This window comes from Desmodus rotundus, chromosome 2, assembly GCF_022682495.2.
Source record: "Desmodus rotundus isolate HL8 chromosome 2, HLdesRot8A.1, whole genome shotgun sequence".
Lineage (NCBI taxonomy): Eukaryota > Metazoa > Chordata > Mammalia > Chiroptera > Phyllostomidae > Desmodus > Desmodus rotundus.
The window spans coordinates 195,079,989-195,107,205 of record NC_071388.1 but is presented as its reverse complement, the minus strand read 5'-3'; the positions used below and the strand labels follow the sequence as shown (position 1 = coordinate 195,107,205).

Here is a 27,217-nt window from a genome sequence, read left to right as displayed (position 1 = left end):
TCGGTGACATTTGGCCAATGGGGACCCTAGGTAGGGACTGGAGGCGGTCACGGTGGGCTGGGCTGCTGCGAATTACAGTGGTTGAGTCAGACACTGACCATTCCCGTCGCCGGGATTTAGCCTGAGAGGGTCGTGGGCTGGGAGCAAGGCGCAGACAGGAGGAGACGGCATACGTGCCCTGCGTGAGTGCGTGGTGGCGCGTGCGTGAAGCGAGTGGGCGGTGTGGCTGCGTCCACGTGCATCCCTGACAGCGACCCCCGCGGCTCCATGACCCGAGACTCCCCATCCCCGGAATCCGTGACCCTCCCCAGCCGCCGGTTTCGTTCTCTCATCCCGCAGTCCCTGCAGCCTCAGCCTGCGGCCACGCACTGCCATGGTGACTGTGGGCAACTACTGCGAGGCTGAAGGGCCCGTGGGGCCAGCCTGGGTGAAGGGTGGCCTGAGTCCCTGCTTCTTCTTCACGCTCATGCCCTCGATGCTGATGGCCCTGGGGGCTCTGGCCTTGGTACTGGCCCTTCCCTGCAAGCGTCGGGAACGGCCAGATGTTGCCGAAGCGCTGTCTTGGGGGACCGGCCCTCATGTCGCTCCCTACGGGCTGCAGCTCCTTCTGGCCACACTTCAGGTGGCATTGCCTCTAGCCGGCCTGGTTGGTCGAGTGGGCACTGCCCAGGGGGCGCCACTGCCAGGTTACCTGCTGCTGGCTTCCATACTGGGGACACTGACCAGCGCCTGTGGCTTGGGGCTACTCGTCGTGGAACGGAGCCAGGCAAGGCAGAAGCTAGCAATGGGCGCCTGGATCAAATTCAGTCACAGCCCGGGTCTTCTGCTCCTCTGGACTGTGGCGTTTGCAGCCGAGAACTTGACTCTGATGTCTTGGAACAGCCCACAATGGTGGTGGGCAAGGGCAGACTTGGGCCAGCAGGTGAGGAACCTCATGGGGAGAGGAGAAGCATGGGTGGCAGGGGCTGATTATACTGGCTCCAGGCTTTGGGCTGACTATAAGAAAGGGAAGACAGGAGGGGCTGGCACTGGCTGGGAGCTGATAGCCAGCTGGTGGGGTGTGTCTGTGCTGAGTCATTGTGGATTTTTTTTTTGCAGCATGTTAGATGCTGGGCCCCTGAGACAGACCTGCATGTGTGCCCTACAGCAGTCCCTAGCCGTGTTATAAGTAGTAACAGTGGCATCTGGCCCTGTCTGATACTCTTTCCAAATATGTTTCATTCTAGATTCAGTTTAGCCTGTGGGTGCTGCGGTATGTGGTCTCTGGAGGGCTTTTTGTCCTGGGGCTCTGGGCCCCTGGACTTCGTCCCCAGTCATACACCTTTCAGGTCAATGGAGAAGACCAAGATGTAGAGAGGATCCAGGTATACCTCGATATCTGAATCTTAGTGTGTGCCTTAATCTCTGTCATCATTTTCCCCACCACAATAAACTCTTTCTTTCCCAAATATCACATTGCGCTGAGTTAGCCTTTCTGACCCCATCAGGGGTTACATATGGGTCTAAGGTGCCTAACAGTCCCCTGGGAGCCATAATCCCACACATTTTCCCTAGAAGGTTTCTGGCTAGTGTACTTAATTTTGATTTCCGAGCTTCCCTCTCCTATGTGCTTCACCATCCTAGGTTCAGTCAACAGAGGGATCACCACAGTCTACCTGGCAAGACCTTGGCAGGAAGCTCCGCCTACTGAGTGGTTATCTGTGGCCCCGGGGGAGTCCAGCTCTGCAACTTGTTGTGGTCATCTGCCTGGGGCTCATGGGATTGGACCGGGGACTGAACGTGTTGGTCCCCATCTTCTATAGGGACATCGGTGAGTGGGAGAAGGAGTGCCAGCTCCATGCCCTGGTCCTTCATTGGCCTGGTGGGTGGGGGGACCCTAACCTAGAGTGACAGAGCTAGGAGCTGGGTGGTCAGAAAGAGGCCCTAGGGGCCATAAGTGGGCTTTGACTCATTATCTCCACAGTGAACTTGCTGACTGAGAAGGCACCCTGGAACTCCCTGGCCTGGACTGTTACCACCTACGTCTTTCTCAAATTCCTCCAGGGGGGTGGCACTGGCAGTACAGGTATGAGGGATTCTCACCCTGGTTGGTACTGACCCTTTCCCCTCTTCCTGATGTTCGCCTCCCACAGGCATTTCTACCCTGGGCCCTTTGGTGCTTTCCAACCTTTCACATCTGGGTGCTGGGCTGATGTTACTTGGCCCCTCAGCCCTCCTGAGGCCTCCCCCGGCTCCCCCCAGGCTTTGTGAGCAACCTTCGCACATTCCTGTGGATCAAGGTGCAGCAGTTCACATCACGGAGGGTGGAGCTGCGCCTCTTCTCCCACCTGCATGAGCTCTCACTGCGCTGGCACCTGGGGCGCCGCACAGGGGAAGTGCTGCGGATCGTGGACCGGGGCACATCCAGTGTCACTGGACTGCTCAGGTGCCAAGCCTGTGGAAAGGGAGTGGGGGAGGGTGGGGCTGGAAAAGCAGGGATGGAGGGGCTGTCAGAACAGACCCAGAATAATGTACATATTCCCTGCTAATAAATTGAGAGCGAATCTCTTGAATGCCGCTCGCTTTTCCAGAGGTTCCCACTCCGTTTAGTACGAGTTCTGCTTCTTTGCATTTTTACATATATGTGGGCAGACTCCCAGGGCTAAAGTGGCGTTGTGTGGGTTTCCCCCAAAACAAATGGTATCATGATGCAGGCATCATTCTCCGAGTTGCTTCATTAACAAAATGGTATGGAGCCATATTCTCGGCCGAGCGTGCAGATCTTTCTTCATCAGGACTGACCCAGAGCTTTCTGTAGTTTGGGCATGCTGGGTTTCATTTAGCCATCCGCCCCTTGAGAGGCATTTAGCTGGATTCCAGTCTGTGGCTGTTGAAAACAAAACACTGCACTGAAACCGTGGCTCTGAGCCCCGAAACCTTTCTTTGTCACTTGACTCCCTTCCCAGCTACCTGGTATTCAACGTTATCCCCACGCTGGCTGACATCATCATCGGCATCATCTACTTCAGCATGTTCTTCAACGCCTGGTTTGGCCTCATTGTGTTCCTGTGCATGAGTCTTTACCTCAGTGAGTGCTGATTGGTGAAACCAGCTCCCTGAACTCTTCAAGGACTCCCTTGGGCATGAGCCCTGACCCCACTTGGGTGACCCAGTTTGGAATGCTGTAGATTAGTGGACTTGGAATAGTCCCCTGCTGTTCCCCAACATGGTGGCGAGCATGCTCCTCTGCCAAGGGAACCTTAGCTCAACCTGGGTGGAGAACCAGAGCATCCTGGTCACATTAGATACCCATTGTGGTTACGGGTCAAGGAGAAACCTCACTATGTAACAGATGCAGTTTGCCTTGATTTGTTCACCAAAAGCATTTTCTTTTTTTAAGAAGAATCTTTTTTAAAAATATATTTTATTTATTTATTTTCAAAGAGAGGAGAAGTGAGGGAGAAAGGGAGAGAAACATCAGTGTGTGGTTGCCTCTTGTGCACCCCCAGCTGGGAACCTGGCCGACAACCCAGGCATGTGCCCTGACCGGGAATCGAACCAGGGACCCTTTGGTTCACAGGCCAGCACTCAATCCACTGAGCCCACCAAGACCAAAATCTACTTCCCAGCCAAGGCCAAAAGCATTTTCATACATGAGGCTTTGTACAGACTGCAGAGATATCTTGGAAACAACACAGCCCCTTCCCTCAGAGAGCTTAGGGTACTCTCCCTTAAGAATCCGGGTCCCTGGGCTGTAGCGTAGGGTTAGAGTGTAGTAGGCAGCAGACATACACACGCGGTCTCTGCTGTTGGGAGTAATGGCTTGACCTCTCCTCCTTTCCTCTCCTTCCACTCTCTAGTCCTGACCATCGTGGTCACTGAGTGGAGAACGAAGTTTCGACGTGCTATGAACACACAGGAGAATGCTACCAGGGCACGAGCTGTGGACTCTTTGCTGAACTTTGAGACGGTAACAGAGACCTCAGTGGCAGTGGTGTGAGGCACAGAAGTGTGGAGGAGTGTGTCTGGGACCACTGGGGCTGCCGAGGAGCTAGGGGGTGCGAGGAGTGCTGTTTAACATTAGGAAGGAGGGATTGGGGATCTGGAGGCAATAATCCAGGTGCCGAATGCTCCAGCCACATCAAACAGTGGTGCTTTGAATTCATCAGGTGAAGTATTACAATGCGGAGGGTTATGAAGTGGATCGCTATCGAGAGGCCATCTTAAAATATCAGGTGAGGATGCTAGTTTGAGGCCTACTGAGAGCAACGACCTGGCTTTATGGAACTGCCCGGGCCAACAGGAGTAAAATTTGGGCTGGGAGGTTGAGGGTCCCTGGGCCCAGTTTTGGGTTGGTGATGGCCAGCACGTACGTGACAATCCTCTCGCCTGTATCATTTCCACAGGGTTTGGAGTGGAAGTCAAGTGCTTCACTGGTTTTGCTAAATCAGACTCAGAACCTGGTGATTGGACTTGGGTTGCTCACTGGCTCATTACTTTGCGCATACTTTGTCAGCGAGCAGAAGCTACAGGTGAGGGGATTGTGCTGGGGACAGGGAAGAGGGCCCTGGAGCCTGTGTCTGAGCCACCAGCCTCCTGGGTGGGAAGTGGAGAGATGACAGGAGGTGGGCAGGGTGACACTGAAGGGAGAGAAACCTGTTATAACTTGGTTCTCTTCCCTGGATCTCCACAGGTTGGGGACTTTGTGCTCTTTGGCACCTACATCATCCAGCTATACATGCCCCTCAACTGGTTTGGCACCTACTACAGGTAACCTGACCCCTGGCACTCACCTGTCCAGGTGCATTGTTTCCCCAGCGCTTCAGGAGACCTCCAACCAGCACTCTTGTTGCAGGATGATCCAGACCAACTTCATTGACATGGAGAACATGTTTGACCTGCTGAAGGAGGAGACAGAAGTGAGTGAAGACGGAAGGGTGGGGTTTCGGCGGGGGGGGGGACGGGGGGGGGGGGGAGCCTGCATGGTGTTTCTTGTGTCTGGACCTATAACCGTGGCACACAATGGTGGCGCTCTCCCAGGTGAAGGACCTTCCTGGAGCAGGGCCTCTTCGCTTTCAGAGGGGCCGGATTGAGTTTGAGAACGTGCATTTCAGCTACACTGACGGGTGAGCCCCTTACCGCCTGCTACCCCAAGGCCCCCTTTCCTGCTGTCCATTTACACACTGCCTTCCTGCCCTTCGTCCCTGCTTTTTGGGAAGAGAGTCCAGGCAGGGAAGGGTCAGGGCACAGTAGGAGCTCTGTTGTTGGAAGGGGGCACTGGGAGTGCAGCAGGCCTGCTGACCACGCCCACTCTCCTTTGCAGGCGGGAGACCCTGCAGGATGTGTCCTTCACTGTGATGCCTGGACAGACCCTGGCACTGGTAAGGGGAAACCCAGCCACTTGGCACAGCCTCCTCCACCTTCCCTTATTCCAGTGCCCATGGTTGCTTGTGACCCCGGCTGGGTGTCAGAGACCCCATCATGACGGGTCACAGGAGTGAATGTAGGCATTGGTGGTCTCTTAGAGAAAAAGCCTTAAAAGCCAATGGGCCCAGGAATGGTTTTCCTGTTTCCAATGCCATAGGTGGGCCCGTCTGGAGCAGGGAAGAGTACAGTATTGCGTCTGCTGTTTCGCTTCTATGACATCACCTCTGGCTGCATCCGAATAGATGGTCAGGACATTTCACAGGTGAGGTTGTTTGGGAGAAAACTCATTTGGGGGCCTGTGTGTAAAACAATGTAAGTGCTGAGCATCCAGGAAGAGGAGATGTCACCTCTGCAAAGAGCTGGGCAGGAGACCTCAGCCTTTCTGGCACCATCTGGCCTACTCAAGGAAAAGAGTCATGAGAATGATTTGTACAGTACTGCCCGGGGCGCAAAGGTCTACGGCAGTCTGGGAAGCCGCGAGAGGATGTGGACTTTCTCCTTATCATTGGGAAAGAGAGAGGTTAAGTGACTTGCCCACACAACTAGGATTTGGAGGGTGGTGACAGAAATTTTGCCCAGGGCCTTTCATCCCATTTGCTTTGCGCCAGCCCATCCTACCTCCCAGGCCTGCAGGGAACCTCACAGGCCAGGGCATGTGGTCTCTTGGCCCCAGGTGACCCAGATCTCCCTCCGATCTCACATCGGAGTTGTACCCCAGGACACAGTCCTCTTCAATGACACCATTGCCAACAATATTCGCTACGGCCGCATCACAGCTGGGAACGATGAGGTGGAGGCTGCCGCCAAGGCTGCAGGCATCCATGATGCCATTGTAGGTTTCCCTGAAGGTGAGCTTCCCTGGCCCAGGTTAGCCCCGTTACTCCCTCTGACCTCTGTTCCATCCCTTCCTTGCCTCATCTGCTCACAGAAACCAAGTTTATCATGTGTGACTTGGGAGGTGGGCAATATCCACAGGGTACGAAACGCAGGTGGGCGAGCGGGGACTGAAGCTGAGTGGTGGGGAGAAGCAGCGTGTCGCCATCGCCCGCACCATCCTCAAGGCCCCCGACATCATTCTGCTGGATGAGGTGAGGTCCCTGGGCAGCCTTGGCCCCTCCCTCCCGCCCTGCCTGGGCACTGTTTTCCACCTGGGAGAGATGCCACAAATCCACATTTCACAAAACACCTTACAGTTCTCAAGCACAAACAAGGTTCTTTTTGATTCCCGAGGCCTCAACCAGCAGCTTGCATGCACCTTCCACTGGGAATTCGGGTGGCAGGGGCAGTCATACCCAGACCCTCTCTGCAGGCAACGTCAGCGCTGGACACGTCTAATGAGAGGGCCATCCAGGCTTCTCTGGCCAAAGTCTGCACCAACCGCACCACCATCGTAGTGGCACACAGGTACACGACTGGCACAGCAGGCAGCAGGGCCCACCTTTGGTGGTGTGGTGCATAACTGGTCTCTGGCTTCGCAGGCTCTCAACTGTGGTCGGTGCCGACCAGATCCTCGTCATCAAGGATGGCTGCATTGTGGAGAGAGGACGGTGAGGAATGTAGCAGAATGGACAGGGCTGGGCCTCTGCACAGTGGGCCCAGGATATGGCTGTGAGGCCCCAGGGCTTTCTGGAGGAGCTCTTGCCAAACCCCCATCATCTCTGTGAGCTGGTGGCTGGTGCCAAGGACTCTTGTAGTAAAGCTAATTTACACTTTTCTCCTTGCCACAGGCACGAGGCTCTGTTGTCCCGAGGCGGGGTGTATGCTGATATGTGGCAGCTGCAGCAGGGGGGACAGGAGGAAGTCCCTGAAGACACCAAACCTGCCTAAGGCATGCTGACCAAAGTTGTGGCCACTTCCTTCCCAAAGGATAACTCAGAGGGGAGTAAGATGTGTCCTTCTTCCCTGGCGTATTTCACCCTGTTCTTGGGGTGCGGTGCTGGCTACAGTGAGGGAAAGGGACCTTTCAGGAAAGCCCTTTCTGAGGAAATAAAGCTGTGGACTGCTCGGATCACTGTGACTTTGTGGTGCGGCATACAGCAGGGGGCCTTTCCCCTTAGGTCAGGTGAGCATTCTGGACAGGACTCTTACTGATTTTCGTTGGAAAAGAGAAAGAAACACACCACTTGGATGTCTGATTAACCACCCATGTCCTTTATTCTTCCCAGGCCCCTCCCTGTCCCTACACGTGGAGGCAACCCCAGTGTAGGAGGGATGGCACGATGCAGGGGGTGGAGCAGGGCCTGGCCAGCATCTTCCGGGGGCCCATCCAGGGACCACTTCATAGCTGCCCTCTCCCACACAGCTGCAGGGGCCGGCAGGGCCTTCTGTTGGCTCAGTTCCACAGGCTGATTCTCTTAATGCTCCCTGGAAACAGCCTCTCTGTCACTCCTTGTCTTCACTCCAGGCTGCTCCTGGCCTCCTCTCCCTGTGGACCCTAAAGGTGTGAGGGCCACAGTCCTCCTCAGGTGAGCCTCCCTCCCCAAGCCCAAGGCCCTAGCACAGGCTGCAGTTAGACGGCTTCAAGCTGCGGCTTTGGGCCTGGAGCAAGGAGAGGGGAAGACAGGGTGCCATGTCAAGGAAATGAGGGGACAGTTCTCACTTCTGAGCTCACCATGGGCTGTAGGCATACTGAAAACAAAAGGATAACCTCCATTCCAAAACTTTCAACCATTTGGAAGAACCACTCCCCCGCCCCAAACTCCTTACACCCTCCCAGTGCAGGATCCCACTTCTACCCCATCCTCACACCTGCTGCCGCTGGTACTCTGCCTCACTGGCTGACAGTGCTTGTGCCAAAGCTAAGTCTTCCTCCTCCTGAGAACTGGGGGAGAGGAACAGCATAGGTTGGATGACAGTAACATCTAAAATGTAGACGTCTGATCTATTAGGCATCACTGTGCTGAGTACTTTTGAGTATTATCTCAATCTCTGTACAACCTTACAAGGTAGGTATTAGTATGGTCCCATTTTATAGAGAAAATTAAGACCCTAATGGGTTAAAGAACTTGGTCAAAGCTCAGTTAGTAAGCTTAATTTTGGGGCCAAGTTTTCAACTATTATCTTACAACAGGTCTGAGCGGTCCCACCAACCTTCTACCAAACAGAGCCCTTGCCCATATCCCACCCTCTTTCACCAGGGAGTAGGTACCTTGGGACCTGGGGTTTGGTCTCTGCCAGAGACAATTCCAGGGCTCGCTGCAGAGCCTCATCCTCACTCTGAGAAAGGAGAAACAAAACCAACTGCTTTGGACTCTACTCTGTGTAGGTTTGCTCTGTCCCTCCAACCTCTGCCCAACTCACCAAGCCATTCTGCAAAGCTATCACCGGAGGGGCAGTCTGGGACGGAGACTGGGCTGTGGCTCTAAGGCAGACATTCAAGAGGCAGAGGTCAGAGGTGTGAGGGGAAAAAGGGAGAGAAGAAACGGGCAGGCCTACCTGCTGGGCGAAGGAGATGAAGGCAAGGCCCGACTTGGGCTGGGGACGGTGCGTGTAGAAGCAGCCAGACTCTGTGCCCTGGAGATGGCAGCAAGCCTGTAGGGAAGAGACAGTCTTGACAAGCCTCCAAGAGCGGTCAGCGTGCGTGCTCCTCCCAGGCCTTACCCAGGAAGTCGGGGATGTGGGGGTTGGGGGGCGGGGAGTTCCTCCAAACAATCTGGAAAAATACGCACTTGAAAAGAAGCTAAGACTGCCCTACTCAAAGGGGACAGGGATCAAGCTTCCCACCTTGTAATGCAAAAGGCTGAGTCAGTTCCAGAAGGATGGGACAGCCCCAAAGGCAAGTAGAAGATTCAGCTGCAATTACCCTGCCCGGCTGGTTGGGTGCCCATCCCCAGAGCAATCATGGTCCAGTGGGTGACGATGCTTGATGCAGAAGTTTCGGCCACAGCGTTCACAGGTCAGTTTCATCATTTCCCGCTGCCGGCAGCCAGAGCGTTCACACTTGTTGGTGAAGATCTGAGGTGGAGTGGGAAGGTTTGTCTCTGCTGAGGCTCTGACCCCCTTTTCCAACCCAATCAGAATAGCTGTTCCAGTTTCCAGGCATCCAAAGGCCCAGCTGGGTCATGGCCACCCCCTCCAACACTTACCTTACGTTTTTGCTGTGCTGGATCCGAGCGACAGTCTCTGTCAATGTGCTCCCCCACAGCTCGGTCAGGGGGCTCCCCTCTGGCCACAGGCACAGGCACATTACAAAGTGGGCATACAGGTACTTGGATATCCTATAGTTAAGGAAGAGGGCTCAGTCCGTGACCCACTTCCACTTCAAATCCCTGGTCCTGAAAGAACTTCAGAAAGACCATAAAGGAGAGAAAACAGGAGGCAAAGGGATTGCGGGGATTCTACATGCATCCTCCACCCTTTCCCATCACCTTCAGAGCACCCTGTCCACCTTTTGGTAAGCAGATCCACAGTGATGCTGAGCATAGGTTACATGGTCTGCGCAGAAGATGCCAGAGCAGGCGTCGCACTTGAGCGGCAGAAAATCTGCGGAGAGTACATCAGATTGCAGGTTCAGCGGGAACTTGAAATCGTTCCGGGTCAGTGAAGCCTTCCACTTGGGAAGGAAAACACCCACCTTATTTGCAACAAACCACCCCCGCGCACTTCATTACTCTTAGCCACGCCCCCTTCGACACCGCCCCAACTTCGAGCCCCGCCCCTCTCGGGCATTTCCAGTTCCCGTGAGCCCACCCTTCTCCCCACTCGCAGCTCCAAGCCCCTCTCCACCCAGCCCTACCCCACCTCGCGCTCCGCCCCTTACCCAAGCGCTGACAGCTCGACTCGGAACAGTGAGCCCCGAGGTCCGGAAACTCCATTGCTGGGCCGGGCAGGGCCTGCTGGGAGAAGAAGCGATGATGAGCATCTCTAGGGCTCCCGCCCCGTGTCCTGACTGCGACCCCGCACTTTGGGGGGCTCCCTGCCCCTCCCCTTCCTCTCCCCCGCCCAGCCGGGGTTACCGGAGCCTCTGCTCCTCCCGGCCCGAGGCTCCCACTCCTCCCCCAGCGCGCACGGCGCGCTGACGTCACCGCGCAGGGCGGGCCAGTGTCGTAGTCGCCAGGCGGCTGCGGGAGCACCCCGGCAGAAGCCGTTCCCGTTTGATTTTGCTCATCAAGGCTGGGAATTGAGTTTATCCTGTGTCGAGCTTAGCTCCACGAAGGAGGAAAGGACCGGCAAAGGCAAGGACAGAATAAATGTTGGAGAAGGAGGGCTGGCATGGTTTGGGGTCTTTCGTACGTCGGTCCTTCGCCCACTTCTCACTGTGTACCTGGCCATTTCGCTCATGGCCACGGTTGCACTTACTGTCCAGAAGCTGACAACTCCCATATTACCTTGAAGTACAGATTTCTCTCCAGAGCTTCAGATCCATCCTACAGGTTTAGCTTTGATTCCCTTTCTGTAAGACTTCCCTGACCATCCCCAGTTTGGGATAAGCACACGGGCTATGCGATCTCCCTAGTTCTGTTCTTGCACCCATATCATCTTATTGTAATCATCTGTTTGCACACGCAAACACACTGGGAAGTCGTGAACCACGTCTGCCTTGTTCTGTTTTAGGTCCCTAGCACCCAGCGCCGTGTCTAGAACTGTGTGGCTTCAGTTTGAATGGGAATTACCTACAGAGCAGATTTTAAGTGCAGATTCCTGGACCCCGGAGCTTCTGATGTAGTAGGAAGCATCCAAGAGAATTCTGACACGTTATCCATGTACTGCACTTTGAAAACACGAGACTTGAATATTCTGACTGCGTATTCAATATTTCTGGAGTGAAGCATGAGAGTCACTGGTTTGATGACATCCTGCCTTTCCCAGCTTCCGCACATTCTGCTTGTCACATGCCTCTCGCCTCTCCTGCCTGGGGGTGGTCACATTCTATCTCCCCATAAGTTTGACCACGGGGAACAAGTCAACAGGTGGAGTGAGCTTAGAGTTGAGCAGTGCCCTACAAAATGTAGGGGTAACCCAGGCCACAAGGGAATGAGGAGACACTCTCTTCTCGTTATTCCCCTCTCTGTCCCACTCCAACTTCTGGCTGTGTTTCCCTATGTGTTTGCTTCTTCTGTCCTCACATCTCTAAGGCCAATAGAAATGAAAAACACCTTTCCTGGTTCCTCAAGCAGAAGGCCTAATCTCAGCCCCGACTGTGTCCTATTGTTTTGACTTGGAACCTGCAGAGCCCTGACCTGTGGCCCTATGGCCAGGGCATGTGGGCCAGGCTTGAGTCTCATGGTTGGAGGAAAGGAGTCAGCTCCACCTAAAGTGAAAATGAACCAGCTGGCTTAGACAATCCTTTAAAAAAAATCCAAGAGAAGCCATTTGGCTCATTTCTTCCTTCAACTATACCCAGTGTCCTCCCACATGCCCGTCACTGGATGATAGATTCAAAGAAAAAGGCAAGGTAATGTGGCAGCACATGTCAGGTATCCCATTCCAGAGTTGACATGTATTCAAACCAAAACCTGAGGGGTGAGTAGAGAGGTGTTGGCTAGGTGAAGTCCAAGGGAGAAAGGAATGGGGTGGAAGGAGATGATACTCCAGGCAGAGGAAACAGCAGAGAAAAATACCCGGGAGAAAAGAGAGAATGAGGTTATATAAATGAGCTTTTAAAAAGCTTGGGGCATCTGAATCTTAGGGAATATGACTCAGGCTAGGAGAGAACTGAAGCCAGAAAGCTGGCAGAGGCCAAATCACCTCCGGGAGTAGAGGCCAGGTTAGTATTGAGAATGTTAACATAAATATAATGAGAAACTCTAGATAACCTTAAGCAGGGGAGTGACATGATTGGATTTGTATTTTGAGAAAGTCACTCTGGCTTCAAGTGGAGAAGGGATTGGAGAAACTATGAGATTGGTAGAGGGGGGACCAGGTAGGAGGCTGTTGCTGCAATCGAGGCAAGAAATGATGGCCTGAACCAAAATGGGAACAATGCTTAGAATTAATGAGAGCTCAGCCCTGGCAGGGTGGCTGAGTTGGTTAGAGCTGGTCCCATATACCAAAGGGCTGTGAGTTTCATCCCGGGTCAGGGCACATAGGTTTTGGGTTTGAAACCTGGTCGGGCACATCCAGGAGGCAACTGATCGATGTTTCTTTCTCTCCACCCTTTCCTCTCTCTAAAAGCAATGAAGAAATGTCCTTAGGTGATAATTAAAAAAAAGAGAAAAATTTTTTACTACTTTTGAAAGACAAACATTATAAATAAACACATAACTGAATGTAAAATGGTAAGCTTAAAAAATATGATAGTTAAATATACATTATTTTAATATAAATTATTAGCATATTAAATTGATAAAATATTAAACACTAAATCGATAAAAATTAAAATATACTTAATTGAACATTTTTTATTTTTAAACATAATAATTTAAAGAAAATACATAAATGTGCCACTGTTAAGTGGTAAGTGTATTTTTTACACAAATTTTTCTAGCTGCTGAAAAACTGGTGTTTTACTACTCAAGAGAATGCGAGGAGATAGCTATGAGCCTAACTTCAGATATAGTTCTCCGACTTTTGTGCAAATAATGTCAACTCTTATTTGATAACTTTGAGGAGCTCTTTTTTGAGCAAATATTTTTCTTTAGGCGGATGTGATTTTTTTCTTTTAATTTCTAGCAAGCTCTATTTTTTAAGTGGAAATTTTCTGATTTATATTCATCTTCTTTAATTTCATGAAATAGATTGAGATTCTGATGCAGAGAATCAATATTAATTTTAATGTTGTCCTGTTCCTAAACCTACTTGTTTGAAGTGTCTTTAAACTAGAAAAATTATTCCTATAATTAAAGCTTGTTTTGTTCATTGACATTTCCCCCTCTCCTTGGTCTGTGGAATGCAACAATGCTTTCTAAACAAATAAACCTTTGTGCATTCAAATTTTTAATGCAGCTGTATCTCGTTTATAAATGATTCAGAATTCAGATTTGTTTTTCTAATGTTGAAAGAACTGTTTCGCCTCAACTAGATAAGGTTGGTGTGGTGGTCTTAAATTATGTCCACAAATTCTTTGCTACTTCTCGCTTCAAGGGTGTGGACTGGACTCAGTGACTTGCTTTTCTAACAAGTGGAATATGGTGGAAGTAACAGAGTGTGACTTTTGACAATAGGTCATGAAAAGCACTGTGGCTTCCATCCCGCTCTCTCAGATCACTTGCTCCATGGAAATTAGCTGTCATGTCCTCATTTCACTCAAGCAGCTATAGGGAGAAGTTAGTACGATGAGGACTGGAGGCCTCGTGGCAACAGCAAGTGAGGAGTTGAGTGTTCTAACTAACTGCCTTGTGAGTGCACCATTTTGGAAGCAGATCCTCCAGCCCTAGTCGAGCCTTCAGATGACTGCAGCCAGCCTGGCTGACATCTTCATTGCAACCTTGTGGGAGCCCTTGAACAAGAACCACTGAGCTAAGCTGCTCCCAAAATCCTGATCCTCAGAAATAGGTGGGATAATGAATATTTGTTGTTTTAGGATGCTAAGTTTGGACTAATTTGCTATGCAGATATTGAGAATCAATACACTTTGGTATTGACCCCCTACCCCCTCTTATCTGGCAACCATCGAAACCCTCTCCATATCCATGATTCTCTCTCTGTTCTTCTTGTTTGCTTAGTTTGTTTTTTAGATTCGACTGTTGATAGATATGTATTTATTGCCATTTTATTGTTCACAGTTTTGATCTTCTTTCCCCTTAACTTTCCGTATAATAATGATTTGGTGATGATGAACTCCTTTAGTTTTTTTCTTGTCTAGAAAGTTCGTTATCTGCCCTTTGATTCTAAATGATATCTTTGCTGTGTAGAACAATTTTGGTTGTAGTTCCCTGCTTTTCATGACTTTGAATATTTCTTGCCAATCCCTTCTAGCCTGCAAAGTTTCTTTTGAGAAATCAGCTGACAACCTTATGAGAATTCCCCTGTAGGTAACTAACTGCTTTTCTCTTGCTACTTTTAAGATTATTTCTTTTTAAAAAATATATTTTATTGATAATGCTATTACAGTTGTCCCATCCCCCCCCCATTCCCCTATGCCCTGTGCACCCTCTGCCCTGTCTATCTTCTACCTACCATTTATGCTACTTATTCTCTGCACCTTTCCCCCTCTCTCCCCACCCACTCCCCTGCTGATAACCCTCCATGTTGTCTCGGTTTCTGTGGTTCTCTTCCTGTTGTAGTTGTTTGCTTAGTTTGTTTTTGTTTTTCTTTTAGGTTTGGTTGTTAATAACTGTGAGTTTGTTGTCATTTTACTGTTCATATTTTTTATCTTCTTTTTCTTAGATAAGTGCCTTTAACATTTCATATAATAAGGGCTTAGTGATGATGAACTCCTTTAACTTGACCTTATCTGGGAAGTACTTTATCTGCCCTTCCATTCTAAATGAAAGCTTTGCTGGATAGAGCAATCTTGAATGTAGGTCCTTGCCTTTCATGACTTGGAATACTTCTTGCCAGCCCCTGTAAGGTCTCTTTTGAGAAATCAGCTGACAGTCTTATGGGAACTCCTTTGTAGGTAACTGTGTCCTTTTCTCTTGCTGCTTCTAAGATTCTCTCCCTCTCTTTAATCTTGGGTAATGTAGTTATGATGTGCCTTGGTGTGTTCCTCCTTGGGCCCAGCTTCTTTGGGACTCTCTGAACTTCCTGGACTTCCTGAAAGTTTATTTCCTTTGCCAGATTAGGGAAGTTCTCCTTCATTATGTTTTCAAATAAGTTTTCAATTTTTCTTCCTCTTCTCCTTCTGGTACCCCTATAATTCGGATGTTGGAATGTTTAAAGATGTCCTGGAGGTTCCTAAGCCTCTCCTCACTTTTCTGAATTCTTGTTTCTTCATTCTGTTCTGGTTGAATGTTTCTTCCTTCTGATCCACACCATTGACATGAATCCTGGTTTCCTTCCATCACTATTGTTTCCCTGTACATTTTCCTTTATTTCACTTAGCATAGCCTTCATTTCTTTCTCTAATTTGCGACCATATTCAACCAATTCTGTGAACTTCCTGATTCCTAATAGCATTATCAATAAAATATATTTAGTGTTTTGAACTGTGCATCTGATAGGTTGCCTTAGTTGTATTTTTTCTGGAGCTTTGATTTGTTCTCCCATTTGGGCTATTTTTTTGTCTTGGCACACCTGTTACGTAGTAAGGGGCGGAGCCTTAGGTGTTCACCAGGGCAGGGCAACCCACGTCACTTCATTGTGACACTGTATGTGGGGGAAAGGTTCCAGAGGGACCAGTGCCACTTGCTCTGCTCCCTGCCAGTTTTCAGTCACTTTCCCCGCTACCCACAATCAAACTGGGCCCCTCTGGTGCTGATTCCTGAGTAGGTGGGTTTGTGTACGTTCTAGGACCCTATGGGTCTCTCCAATGAACTCTCCTGTGAGGCTGGGAGTTTCTCCCACCACCTCAACACCCTCAGGTGTTTTCAGTCAGTGGTTTGAGGCTTTATTTCCCTGCACTGGGACCCTGGGTCTCTCAGTCTGTCTCACTTTCCAGTTGTTCCTCCCGGTTTATCTGCACACGAATGTGGGACCGCCTGGTCCTCCAGCTGCCGCCTCGCCGAGTCTGCCAGCTGCCACCTTGCCTGCCCCCGTCCTCCAGCCGCTGCCTTGCTGAGAGTCCTCTCTGTCCGGCTTCCCATCTCTGCCCCTCCTACCGGTCTGGATGAATGTTTCTTCTTTAACTCCTTGGTTCTCAGCCTTCCATACAGTTTGATTTTCTGTTAGTTCTGGTTGTTTTTGTTTTTAAATTTGTTGTTGTCCTTCTTTTGGTTGTGCAAGGAGGCACAGTGTGTCTACCTATGCCTCCATATTGGCCAGAAGTAAGATTCTTTCTTTATCTTCAACCTTTGGCATTTTAAGTATGATGTGTCTTTGCGTGGGTCTCTTTACATCCATCTTGTTTGGGACTCTCTGTGCTTCCTGGACTTGCATGTCTATTCCCTTCACCAAATTAGGGAAGTTTTCTTTCATGATTTTTTCAAATAGATTTCCAATTTTTTTTGCTCTTTCTTTTCTCCTCCTGGCATCCCTATGATGAGAATGTTGGAATGCTTGAAGTTGTCCCAAAGGCTGCTTACGCTATTCTCATTTTTTTGGATCCTTTTTTCATCTTGTTCTGATTGGTTGTTTTTTGCTTCTTTATGTTCCAAATCATTTATTTGATTCTCAGCTTCATCCACTCTATGGTTTTTTTCTCTGCAAATTGTTCTTTATTTCAATTAGTGTATCTTTTATTTCTGACTGGATCTTTTTTATGCTGTTGGGGTCCTCACTAAATTCCTTGATCATCCTATAACCAGTGTTTTGAACTCTGCATCTGATAGATTGCTTATCTCCATTTTGTTTAGTTCTTTTTCTGGAGTTTTGATCTGTTCTTTCATTTGAACCATGTTTCTTTGTCTCCTCATTTTGACAGCCTCCCTGTGTTTCTATGTGTTAGGTAGAGCTGCTATGACTCCTTGTCTTGGTAGTGTGGCCTAGTGTAGTAGGTGTCCTGTAGGGTCTGCCTCCCCTATCACCCAAGCTTGGTTCTCAAGGTGTACCCTTTGCAAGAACTGAATACACCTTCCTCTTGTAGTTGAGCCTTGATTGCTATTGGCAGGTCAATGGGACAGATTTACCCAGGCCTGTCAGCTACAAGGACTGGCTATGACCACTTACCACCAAACTCCACCCTTCATGGAGGATCAGCTGTGTGGGGGCAGGGTGGTGATGCTCCAGGTTGGTGTGTAGCTGTCCCCTGGGTGCACATGTTCTGGGGTTTCCTGAGTGGTGCAGGCCAAGGTCAGCCCCCACCTGTGTTCTGCCCAGGGCTACCCTGCATGAGCTATAAAGCAATCTGAGATGGCTGCTACTTGTGCTGGGCTTGGAGATTCCTAGTTGAAGCCAAGCTGTTGAAGCCAAACTAGTAACTAGGCTGGCTGTTACTAGTATGGAGCCTGGGGCCACTTAGCAAGAGGTCCAGGGGCTGGAGGCTCACTGAGGCTGGCTGTTGCTTATTTGAGAGGATTTAGGAAGTTGTGAAGCAGGAGTTGAGACTAGCCATTCACATGGAAAAGCAGCTTGGGTGGGAGTTGGGTGGGACAGAGCCTCTGGGGATCTCCAGGGTGGGGCAAACAGTGTTAGTCAGGTTTTTGGAGTCTCAGATATTGTACCAGGCTGCTGGCTCTGTGGCTCTGTGGCAGGAGGATTGGGAAAAGGGACAATGGTCTCTGCCCTCATTTCTGTCTTGGAGAAAGCTGTCCCCAGCTCTCACCTTGATGCCAGACACCTCAGCTTCTCCCTGTGTACCACTGGTACCTTTTAAGCTGCTACCCCAATGCTGGAGCTCAAAGGGAGTGAGTCTGAGTAAGTTCATGTGTGGGTCCTTTAAGAGTAACTGCTTGGGACTCCAGAAGTTTCTTCCATTGACTCAATCTCCCCTGGTTTTTGCAGCTAGAAGTTATGGGGATTTGTCTGCCTGGCACTGGAACCCTGGCCTGGAGGGGCCTGTTTTGGAGCTAGGACTCCTCACTCCTGCGATATCCCTCCCAAGATATCCCTCCTGAATTTTTATCCTCCACTGTGGATGTGGGACAAGACAGTTTCATGTCTCCACCCCTCCTCCCAGTCTGGTTGGATGTGGTTTCTTTAATTCTGTAGTTGTCATACTTCCTTTTCACTCCATTTCTGATGGTTCTGAGTGATGGTTGTTCCATATTTTCATTGTAATTCTGGTGTGTTTCTGCAAGGAAGCAAGCCATGCTTACCTATGCTGCCATCTCGACTGGAAGTCTGGTCTGCTTTTAAATCTTGAATAGTTCCTTAGTTTTTCATGATCTTTTGTGAAATTGATATTTTTGGAGTCAACTCACTTTTTATACTTAAAGAAAACCCCAGATTTGTTTTAACGTTATTCAATTACTTCAGAGTCACATTGTTTTTCAAGCAAGCACTAACACATGTAGTTGAATTTTTGATCAAAATATTTAAATATTTAGCTGAGTCTAAATAGTTTGGTCAAAATTGTTTTTGAAATAATATAATTTAATGCAATCACAGAAGATGAAGCTGGTTGGGTAATCTTACCTTAAACTCAGAAAAGCCTTTTACTTCAAAACTATCAAATATAAACTTGCAAATGTAGATCATTTTTGATTGCCTTTAACCTAGTCCGGGAACAAAGAACTCACAATTTTGTTTGTGGATTATTTTAACTTAGCTGCCATCCACTCTAGAACAGCAGCAGACAGAGGCAAAATATTTATTGTCAACAGATATGTACCAAGCATCCAAATCTATTTACATCAGCTGCTTTGATAGTTAGAACTCCAGTGCGCCAGTTCAGTTCATTGAACATCTGCTGCGTGCCGGGCACTGTGTTAAGTTCTGGGAATATTCAGACGGTTAAGACAATCCCTGCCCTCAAGTGTAAGTAGTATAGTAGAAGCCGTACACATACACCTATACCTATATACCCCATATACCGTGCTTACCCAGAGATAATGAAGATTCTGTGTGACACGTGGAAAAAAAGAACTATACTGAGGGAGCATGAGGAGAACAGGTCTGATATCATGGGCAGGTGACATGGGACATCAGGGAAGGCTTCGTGGATGAGGTATGGCCCAAAATACATCTTAAAAGGTAAGTGAAGCATTTCCCAAGCAGAGGGTTAGGGTGTGTGTGTGTAGAGCAGGATGGCAGAGGGCAGCACAGCTGGACAGAGAGAAGGACAAGCTGTTTAGGACTGAATGCTGTAAAGAATAAGACAGGGCAGAAGATCTCAGGCATCTAAACCGTATCAGGGAGCTTGGCTGATATCTTGTAGGAGGAGAGCCTTTGATTCATAGGAAATAGCAGAAAGGTCATCAAATTAGTAGTTTAAAATAATGTAGCCATTTTGTTGGGCATGAATTTTGGTGGGGGACAAGAGTGCTGGCAGGGATATGTCATAGTAGGCCAGGTGAGAGATGAAGAGGGTGTGAATCACGGCTGTCATGGAGGTGACAGAATTAGGAAATAACTTGGACATCTAATTTGATTAACTGGTGATTAACTGGGTGAGAGATGAGGAAGAAGTTGGCCTTCATAGTTGGTGGTGCTGACAAGCAAGATAGCAAATTCAGAAAAGCCTATTTAGGGGAGGTGGGGGTGGGGTGAAGTACACAGTGGAAAGTATGTGTCCAGTTTTTGTATGTTGAGTAGACAGTACCCATGGAACATTCAAGTGGAGATGCCTAGCTAGAAGTTCTGGGAAAGGAGCTGAGCTAAGATCTAGAAGTCATCAGCATATGAGTGGAAACTAAGTAGGTGAGCATGTGAAATTGCCCAGGCAGAGTGCAAAGAAAAGTGAGGCGGCGACGGGCCAATGAAAAAAACCCAACATTTAAGGGAGTAGGTGGAGCAAGTCCAAGGAGACTTTAGTTGGACACTTAATTCCATGATGGAATTAACAAGTCTTAGAATCTGCACTTGATGTTTTGTATTTATACAGGTCATTTAAGTAAAACAGTAGATTTAAATCTACTGTTTTGCAATATCCCTTGACCAGAAAAACAAATTCTGCCCAGCACTATTAATCTCTTCTCAAAGATCTAATTTCTGCCTTCTGAAGTCCTATAAATAACCTTCAAAGTCTGAAGGCAGCTAATGTGACTCAAGTCAGGTTTTTCTTCTCGGCTTAAAAATTCTTAGTTCCATCAACAGTTAGGTTCTCATATGATTTTCAACCTTCACCTCTGGAGAGCCCCTCTCAGGAACACTGCAGTTTGTCAACCTGCCCACATGTGGAGCAACCCATCGGCTGGCAGTGTTCTAACTTGTGCTTAGTACACCATGGGTATTATCTTCCTTGTTTTGGAGACTATACTTCCAGTGATGTAGCCTAAAATTAAGTTGTTTATGAGCAGCCATATTACATTGTTGGCTGTTTGAATGTATAGTTACCTTAAGTGTGCCGCCTTGCCCACAACGTAAACATATAACCAATTCTTCTTTCCCCAGCCTGTACTTCTACAACTGATTTTTGTTTAACCTGATTGTAGGTTTCACATTTTTGCTCATTTTTCTTTCACTCATGTAAAAAAAGGTTTCTTCTTGTCCCTTTCATCTTGGGGCAGGAAATGGCCTGGGCACCTGATTAAAAAAAAAAATTGTAGACAAACATGTAGCAAGCATGAGACCGGAGTGAAGATCAAGAATGGACCCTCATGACCTCCCCAACTATGGCCAATGTTTTGATTCAACTACAGGCTTCTGGATCTGTCTCCAAATTTCAAGTTTAATAAGAAAATGGTCTAAGGCGGCGGGGGGCGGGGGGGGGGGAGTTATATGGCAGCCAGTGTCTTTCGTATTGGTTAATTCTATTTCTTAAAATTTCCTGTTTGTTTAGAACTGTTTTTCCATTTTCTTGTGAAATCTCTAGATGAAAAGTTTATGTTCCTTCAGTAGAAGTGGATAGGGCCTCAATCAACCCTGATTTTCTCAGGGAAATGTGAAACAAATGGTAAGGAAAAAAATTCTCCAAGCTTAGGACAGATGTGGCAGGGAAGTCAACTTCAGAAAGACAGGTAGCAATGCCACATAGTACCTCCCGCTGAAGGCTGAGGATGTGACTCAAAAAGGCCATCTGCCTAGTTCTGGGCTTTCTCTAATGTTGTTCTTCCCCTAAGGGCAAGGAGCGCTGCATCCATTCTTTGTGAAGTTGAGATATTGGGTTGGCTCTCTAGTGTCCATGTCCCTGAGCATCTTTCCACTTGTGTCCTATTATGCACAGGGGCTTCCTGCTTCAGTGTGATTGCTGGAGCCAGACTGCTTGAGTTTGGATCCTGGCTCCACTATTCACTAGCACTGTGGCCTTCTGGAACGTTAGCCTAGTTCTAAGATAGAGTGAATAACAGTATGTATCTCAAGAGTTGTGAGGGAAAAAGATAAGTTACTAAGTAGCAACCATTTTTGGGGGAGTGCCAAGCACATATTATATATTCAGGTAGCGCTGGATACTGTTTTAGTGTTCCTTGGCCTGAAATCAGTTTTGATACAGGCATGGGTCCTGCTTGTTTGGTTCCCCTGTATAGATTAACCAGAGCTGAGCCAGTTAGTTACTTTTTAAGAAGACAGTGTTAAAAGGTTGCAGGAAACGCAGTAAGACAACTGTTACCCAAATTTCTATGGATTGGGAAGACGAGGCAATTTCTTCCTGTTACTCATACAAGCTTTTATTTGTACAAGCTAAATCTCACTGAAATGTGACACTGCCAGGAAGATGGCTAGGGCTGTTGGGGTAATCCTTGCTTCTGGCCTCATTTCGCATCAGGTAAACAAACAGCCAGGAGCAAGACTGGGGATGAGGTAAGGGGTGAGAATGGGACAGTGTGTAACAGGCAGCTCACAGTGAGGCAGGCAGGCAGTTCTCACCAATCAACACTTTATTTTTGCAGTCAACACCTGCACAGATGTTACCGTCCACTTCCTGACCCTAGCAGGGGTCCCACCCATGCCCCAGAGGAGCAGGTCTCCGTATTCCAACCTGGGGTATTGGGAAAGCCCCTCGTCATTGAGACAGAGCTCCTGCTCACTAACGCAGTGCTGGTGCGTGTGCCGTGGGATCCCTGCTCTGCTCCTGTATCATGAAAAGCTGGGGCAAATTAGGACAAGGAGGTTCCACAGGCTACAGTGACCTAAGTGCTCAACTATCGGCCTGACCCGCCACCCCAGGTTTATTCTGTACCTTCCAGACAAGAGCCTCCCTAAAGTTTAGCCAGGGTGGAGGAGCTGGCAGAGAAGGGACTGAGCTGCTAAGGGCAGGACACATTAAAGAAATACAGCAGAGGAGCACAGGACAGGAGAGGTAAATGATAAAGTGCCCAAACTAAACAACCAAGTGGGACACAGGACAGAGCAGCACAGGTCCCTGAGGAGAAAAAAGGGACAAACCACCAGGGTTTGGGGCAGAGTGGAATGAGAATAGAGAAGGCAGGGAGGCAAGTGCAGGCTGTGGGGAGGACTTCCCTAGCCCTGTTCACATCCACTAACCCAGATGTAAAATTATTTACAAACTTAAAACCAACCCGAGGCATAGCAGCAGGCCTGGGACAGCAGGCAAGCAGAGGGTGGACTAGCTACCATGTGACAGTCAGCTTCCCCACGTCTTATCCCTCCTAGAGTACTAGAGAAAGGAGGAAACAGGGACGCCCATAGCCAAGTAGCCCTACTGTGCCTGCAATTCCTTCCATGGCTCATGGCTCTGCCACGGCCTGAGCCTCTTGGCCTGACTGTAGCAGAGAAAGGGTGTTGGGCCCTAGGGGTGGAGGAGGTGGAGCATCAGGGGGCTCTGGTGATTTCTCTGGCCTCAATCCCAGCTCTGCATTCAGCTGCTCCAGCTCCCCCTGATCCAGCAACTCGAAGTCCTCAGTGGTGAGTGCCTCTTCTTCCTCAGGGGAAGGTGGGGGCTGGGGTGAGTCCTGGGGAAGAGGTGGGAGCATTGAGAGGGAAGGGACTGGGTCACTTTGAGCAAGACAAAGTAGGGGTGGCAGGGTGCTCAAGGGAGTGGTGGGGTCACCACTCACTGCCTCTGGGCTCAATGTCTCCACTGGTCCTCCAGGGGAGAGCTTCACTTCATCTGTGGGAGAGCCTGCCCCATTGAAGTGCGTGTTCACAAAGTGAAGGGGGGATGAGAGCCGAAGCAAGGTTTCCTTGGCTGCCGTTTCTTCTTCCTCCTCCTCCAAGTCCAGGTCTTGCCTTGAGAGGGCCTGAGGGGGGCCCAGCAGGTCTTCGGGAGGGGCCAGCTCTGTCTCTTCTCCTTCCCCCAGCTCCCGGCTCCCAGCTTCCTCTGGCTCACTTGGCAGGCTCTGCTGGTCCAAATCTGTGCAGAAAACAAAGGGTCGGGAATGGGCCTGCTGTTCTGATGGCCACGATAGGCTAATACGTTTAAGAATAAAACTCAGGACATGGACTGCCGGGCCAGCCCTTAGGTGTTAAGGTCTTTCAGGAACTTCAAGTAGAATTAGAGGATCAGTTCCCCAAAGAAAACATTTATGGGGCAAAAATCAGAGAGCGGTAGCCAATATCTCACAACAGGGACCAGGAAGATGAGGAAGGGCAAAGGGCTTCCCATACCCTCTGAGACATCAGTTAGCTGTGGAGTTGTGGCCCGGGATACTGAGAAGCCACCACTTTCCAAGATAGACGCCTCCTCATCTGACAGCTCCGAGTCTGTAATGGCCAAAGCTAGTGCTGTTTTCTTCACATCCACCTGCAGGAGAACCAGGATGAACATGACAGGTAAGGGAATATGAGAACCAATTATCTAGGGGCACCCCCTCACCAACTCCCACCCCCTTGAAAGGTGTCTGCTCTAATGCAGAGATTCTTCCCCATCTTCTACTTGACACCCCAGCACCCTTGAACCTCACCACCGGAGAGAAGCCAGCCAGTTCTGCCTCGCTTTCACTCTCTGTCTCTGCCAGTGGCTCATCACTTCCAGAGGGTGCGTTCTTCCCTTGCCGCTCTAGAGAAGCAAGAGGAGCAGGGTACTCACCAAGCAGGGACAGCAGTGGGGGACAACCATGGCCAAGGGACTGGAGAGCATCTAAATTCCAGGGTGTCCCCCCTGCATTACAGGAGCCCCTTACTCCTCTTGTCGTGTTTGTGATGCAGGGTATCAGCTTCTGCCTTCATGCTGTAGTCCAGCTGCATGAGCAGGGGCTCAAGGCGAGTGTACATCCTCTGGATCAGCTCATGATAAACCACCAGGGGCCACAGCAGGATACTCAGCACTAGGGAATAGAACATCCACTCAGAGCTCCCTATGCTTATTTCCTAAGGGCCCGTATTAACTGGCCCCTAAACGAAACGGCTGAAAAAAGACAGGGTCCTTTCCTGAGACTGTATCAATCTCTTCCCTCCATATGCTCTGCCCTCCTCCCTTGGGGACCTCTGTAAATGGGGAACTGAACAGAGAGAGCAGTCCTCTCTTCAGATCACTGCAGGGAAAGAAGACGAGAAGAGGGCTTTGGAAAGGGCAGGGTTAGCCCTACTCACAGACAATGTAGGAAATCATAATCCCCGGAACATAGTGTCCCAGCACAGCCAACACAGCACAGCCGGAGCAGACTCGAGCACAGAACTGCAGAGAAGAGCATGGGGTCTAAGTACTTGGGCTGAGGTGTGCGCCCCACTCATTCAAGTTAGATGTTACTGCTCGGCTGGTGAAAGGAGGGGTCTGCCCTCTATGACTGCAGTGACCCAGTCTAGTCAAGAGGATGCCCAAGACCACCAGTACAGGAGTTTACAACAGACACCGCCAAACACCTATAATTCAAACTGTTCTGCTTTAGCAGGAAATAGTGTCAGGACATCAGCTTATTCCCTGAGGCGATACGCCTCCTGTACCAGGCTGTGAATGGTGCCTCAAGTAGGCACCAGGTCTCCCCCTTCGGTGTCCAAACACTCCTCCCCACCCCCCACAGTGCGGGGAACTGTTATATGTCACGGGGGAGGTTACCTGAGCTGGATTCTGCCTCTTGTACTGCAGCAGCTCCTGCAGGTGAATCTGGAAGGTGAGCCAGCTCTCAGCCAGGTATCTGCACAACTCGGGCACACTCAGCAGGTGCGGCCGGGCGCCTGACCCCGCACCCTCACTGGGGAGACATGACATGACCCCTGGAGGCCTCAGACACCAGCTTCTTAAGCACTCAAATCCCTCTGAGAATGCCAATGAGATCTTCAGTCTAAGAAAATGGATAACCCTACCTCCCAAAAGGAGGCTGTCCTGGTCGAGGGAAGCGAAGCCCAACCCTGTGCCCCAAAAGGAGCAGGCATATAAACGCCTACATGGGAACCTAGAACCGAACTACTTATCAGCCCACTCACTATGCCGGGGCCTGTGCCTACAGAAGCTGCCCTGCTGCCCTGCACCATGGTGACACTGGTGCCAAAGCAAGACGGGATTTGGGCATTTGTTTTCAAGAGGTGGCCCGCACTCACCTGTCAGAGTGTGGCTCCTCTGGGGATGACGCTATAGAGAGAGGAGGGGGAGAAGTTACTGAGTGGCAGGGGCTTTGGGAGACACTCCCCAGGGCAGACATAGTCGCGCCTCTTCTGCAGTCCCAAAGGACTTTCTTCAGATGCCAGCTGCAGGGAGCGTTACGTTGTGTCGTTTGTGTGTGTCTCCTTTTTTAGACTTTACCCTTTTCAAACACAGAAACTACATCTTATTCATGCTCACATCCCAGGCAACTTGCACACAGCCTGGCACCTAGTTGTTTCAAAATGCCTATTAAGTAAATACACAAACAACAATAAAACAGCAGAGCTAACGTTTACGTAATTCCTATCACATGCGAAGCTAGACCATAAGCATATAACATGTATTAACTCACTTAATCTCGGCCTCCTGGTGAAGTTCTACCATCCCTGCTTTGCAGATGAGGAAAGTGATGCAAGCAGATTGAGTGGCTTTTACAAGATGGCACACGTGGTAAACGGCCGAGCAGACAGTGGAGCCCAGGCAACCTGGCTGCGGAGTCCACAATCGTATCTACTACTTTCACAGTATCGCCAATTTTGAAAAAAGAGCAATTCTAGATTTCCTACCTGGGGGAGTGGTGGTGACTGAGGGGCAGGTGGCCACTGCCCTCCCCGTTCTACCCATCGATCTGAGCCAGGCACAAAGCAAGTGCACAATGGAGACTGCTAAGTGAAAGAAGTTAACACTCACCTGCGGTGTCAGGGAGGAAGCGAGGCTGCCACAGATCCAGCAGAAAATAGGCCAAAAGTGAGATGCTGAGTAAGAAGATGGGCCGGAGGGATGACGAAGACAGCAACCTTCGGGAGAGACAAGCACCTCAGTGGTGAATGGGTGAAGAGTGGCTCCCGCAGCCATCGCAAAAGGCGGAAAAGTGCCCACTGACGGGGAATGGGCCTAACTCGAGACCCGAAGACAGAGTAGTGGGGTAACTCAGGCAGCAAACAGTCTTTAGAAACCGGGATGGATCATTCCCCAGGGCCAGCGTCCACCCGGGAAAGAGGAAAGGTACCCGATCCCTCCCGCCCCCTCCCGCCCCCTCTCTTGCCTCGCAGCCCGGCCCCGCCCCCTTCCTCCGCGGCCGTTACCAGAAGAGGCCGTTGAGCGCGGCCGCAGTGATCAAGCTGTGCAGCGGCTTCTCCCACACCAGCAGCCGCTGCGCGGCCGCCAGCACCGCCTCCCAGCCGCGGAGCCGCAGCCACAGTGTCTTGGCTAGGCGTCCCACCGCCTCAGCCGTGGCCGCCTCCTCCTCCGCCTCGCTGGTGGCCTCACCCATGCCTAGGCTCAGACCCAGGCCGAGGCTCAGGCCCAGCGCCGGGCCCCCACCCGCGCCAGTGTTACCCCCACCACCGCCACTCGCCATAGCCCCGCCGCAGCCGCCGCCCGAGCCCGCGAGGAGCCAGGGCTGCGCGGCCGCCGCTGGGGGCGCGTCAGGCGGAAGGGGGCGCACGCCAGGGAAAGCGCTGCCGAGGCAGCCACAGGGCAACACGTGACGGCGGAGCGACAGCTCGGTCACGTGACGCACCCTAACCGCCCGGATGAGGTGGTCCGCGCCTGCGCAGAAGCACTACTGGTGATTCTGGCTCCTACCCAGGTGTGCTTTGACGGTGGAGTCGTGACCACTGTTTGCGGGGCAGGTGGTGGTGTCTGTCTCCTCCGGACGTGAGGATTATGTCTCGGTGTTTCACTGCCCCAGCCCTTGTTCTCCTTGTGTAGGCAGGGCGGTTAGGGAGTCTGGTGCTGGCCCGATATTCCCGGTATGATGCGGAGCTAAGGGGCAGGAAGGGGGCTTCTGGATTCCCAGTGTCCTCTGTAGGT

At 50.3% G+C, this 27,217-nt stretch overlaps 3 protein-coding genes across 7 annotated transcripts; 1 reads left to right on the top strand and 2 right to left on the bottom strand.

Annotated features, from left to right (window-relative positions):
• Positions 1-65: 65 nt before the first annotated feature.
• Positions 66-7,408, top strand: ABCB6 (ATP binding cassette subfamily B member 6 (LAN blood group)). Its single transcript, XM_024564224.4, has 19 exons — positions 66-922; positions 1,227-1,364; positions 1,624-1,810; positions 1,964-2,065; positions 2,242-2,425; positions 2,946-3,067; positions 3,840-3,949; positions 4,149-4,214; positions 4,386-4,511; positions 4,673-4,749; positions 4,835-4,898; positions 5,020-5,105; positions 5,303-5,360; positions 5,564-5,668; positions 6,080-6,254; positions 6,382-6,494; positions 6,716-6,810; positions 6,885-6,953; positions 7,134-7,408. The coding sequence occupies exons 1-19, from the start codon at positions 374-376 to the stop codon at positions 7,231-7,233; spliced, it is 2,526 nt and encodes an 841-aa protein (XP_024419992.2). The 5' UTR covers positions 66-373; the 3' UTR covers positions 7,234-7,408.
• Positions 7,409-7,536: 128 nt separating this feature from the next.
• On the bottom strand, positions 7,537-10,408 carry ZFAND2B (zinc finger AN1-type containing 2B). 3 transcript variants are annotated; one of them, XM_024563902.4, is made up of 10 exons: positions 10,362-10,408; positions 10,166-10,241; positions 9,794-9,888; positions 9,492-9,623; positions 9,209-9,360; positions 8,842-8,937; positions 8,707-8,767; positions 8,555-8,622; positions 8,155-8,227; positions 7,537-7,944 (listed from the first exon to the last, which is right to left on the bottom strand). In XM_024563902.4, the coding sequence occupies exons 2-10, from the start codon at positions 10,218-10,220 to the stop codon at positions 7,900-7,902; spliced, it is 777 nt and encodes a 258-aa protein (XP_024419670.2). In that variant the 5' UTR covers positions 10,221-10,241; positions 10,362-10,408; the 3' UTR covers positions 7,537-7,899. The 3 variants fall into 3 exon arrangements, with proteins under 3 accessions (XP_024419670.2, XP_024419672.2, XP_024419671.2); XM_024563904.4 differs by having other exon boundaries at positions 7,537-7,840; XM_024563903.4 differs by having other exon boundaries at positions 10,166-10,238.
• An 11,374-nt stretch (positions 10,409-21,782) lies between these two features.
• On the bottom strand, positions 21,783-26,896 carry RETREG2 (reticulophagy regulator family member 2). Of its 3 annotated transcripts, XM_024564147.4 has the most exons (10): positions 26,488-26,896; positions 26,093-26,199; positions 25,360-25,390; positions 24,878-25,013; positions 24,415-24,499; positions 24,006-24,149; positions 23,787-23,881; positions 23,491-23,626; positions 22,941-23,236; positions 21,783-22,835 (listed from the first exon to the last, which is right to left on the bottom strand). In XM_024564147.4, exons 1-10 carry the CDS (start codon positions 26,760-26,762, stop codon positions 22,611-22,613), a joined length of 1,530 nt encoding a protein of 509 aa, XP_024419915.2. In that variant the 5' UTR covers positions 26,763-26,896; the 3' UTR covers positions 21,783-22,610. The 3 variants fall into 3 exon arrangements, with proteins under 3 accessions (XP_024419915.2, XP_024419914.1, XP_071076816.1); XM_024564146.4 differs by having other exon boundaries at positions 21,783-23,236; XM_071220715.1 differs by having other exon boundaries at positions 21,783-23,236; positions 24,878-24,925; positions 26,488-26,857.
• Positions 26,897-27,217: the final 321 nt, after the last annotated feature.

Coding starts and splice junctions, on each gene's coding strand:
- ABCB6 (XM_024564224.4), top strand. CDS start 374: ATGGTGACTGTGGGCAACTACTGCGAGGCTGAAGGGCCCGTGGGGCCA. Junction 3,950..4,148: donor CTTTGCTGAACTTTGAGACG/GTAACAGAGACC, acceptor TGAATTCATCAG/GTGAAGTATTACAATGCGGA. Junction 6,811..6,884: donor ACCATCGTAGTGGCACACAG/GTACACGACTGG, acceptor CTGGCTTCGCAG/GCTCTCAACTGTGGTCGGTG.
- ZFAND2B (XM_024563902.4), bottom strand. CDS start 10,220: ATGGAGTTTCCGGACCTCGGGGCTCACTGTTCCGAGTCGAGCTGTCAG. Junction 8,938..9,208: donor CACCCAACCAGCCGGGCAGG/GTAATTGCAGCT, acceptor TCTTCCCTACAG/GCTTGCTGCCATCTCCAGGG. Junction 8,768..8,841: donor TCATCTCCTTCGCCCAGCAG/GTAGGCCTGCCC, acceptor TGTCTGCCTTAG/AGCCACAGCCCAGTCTCCGT.
- RETREG2 (XM_024564146.4), bottom strand. CDS start 26,762: ATGGCGAGTGGCGGTGGTGGGGGTAACACTGGCGCGGGTGGGGGCCCG. Junction 26,200..26,487: donor GCGCTCAACGGCCTCTTCTG/GTAACGGCCGCG, acceptor TCTCTCCCGAAG/GTTGCTGTCTTCGTCATCCC. Junction 24,150..24,414: donor TATGATTTCCTACATTGTCT/GTGAGTAGGGCT, acceptor TCTATTCCCTAG/TGCTGAGTATCCTGCTGTGG.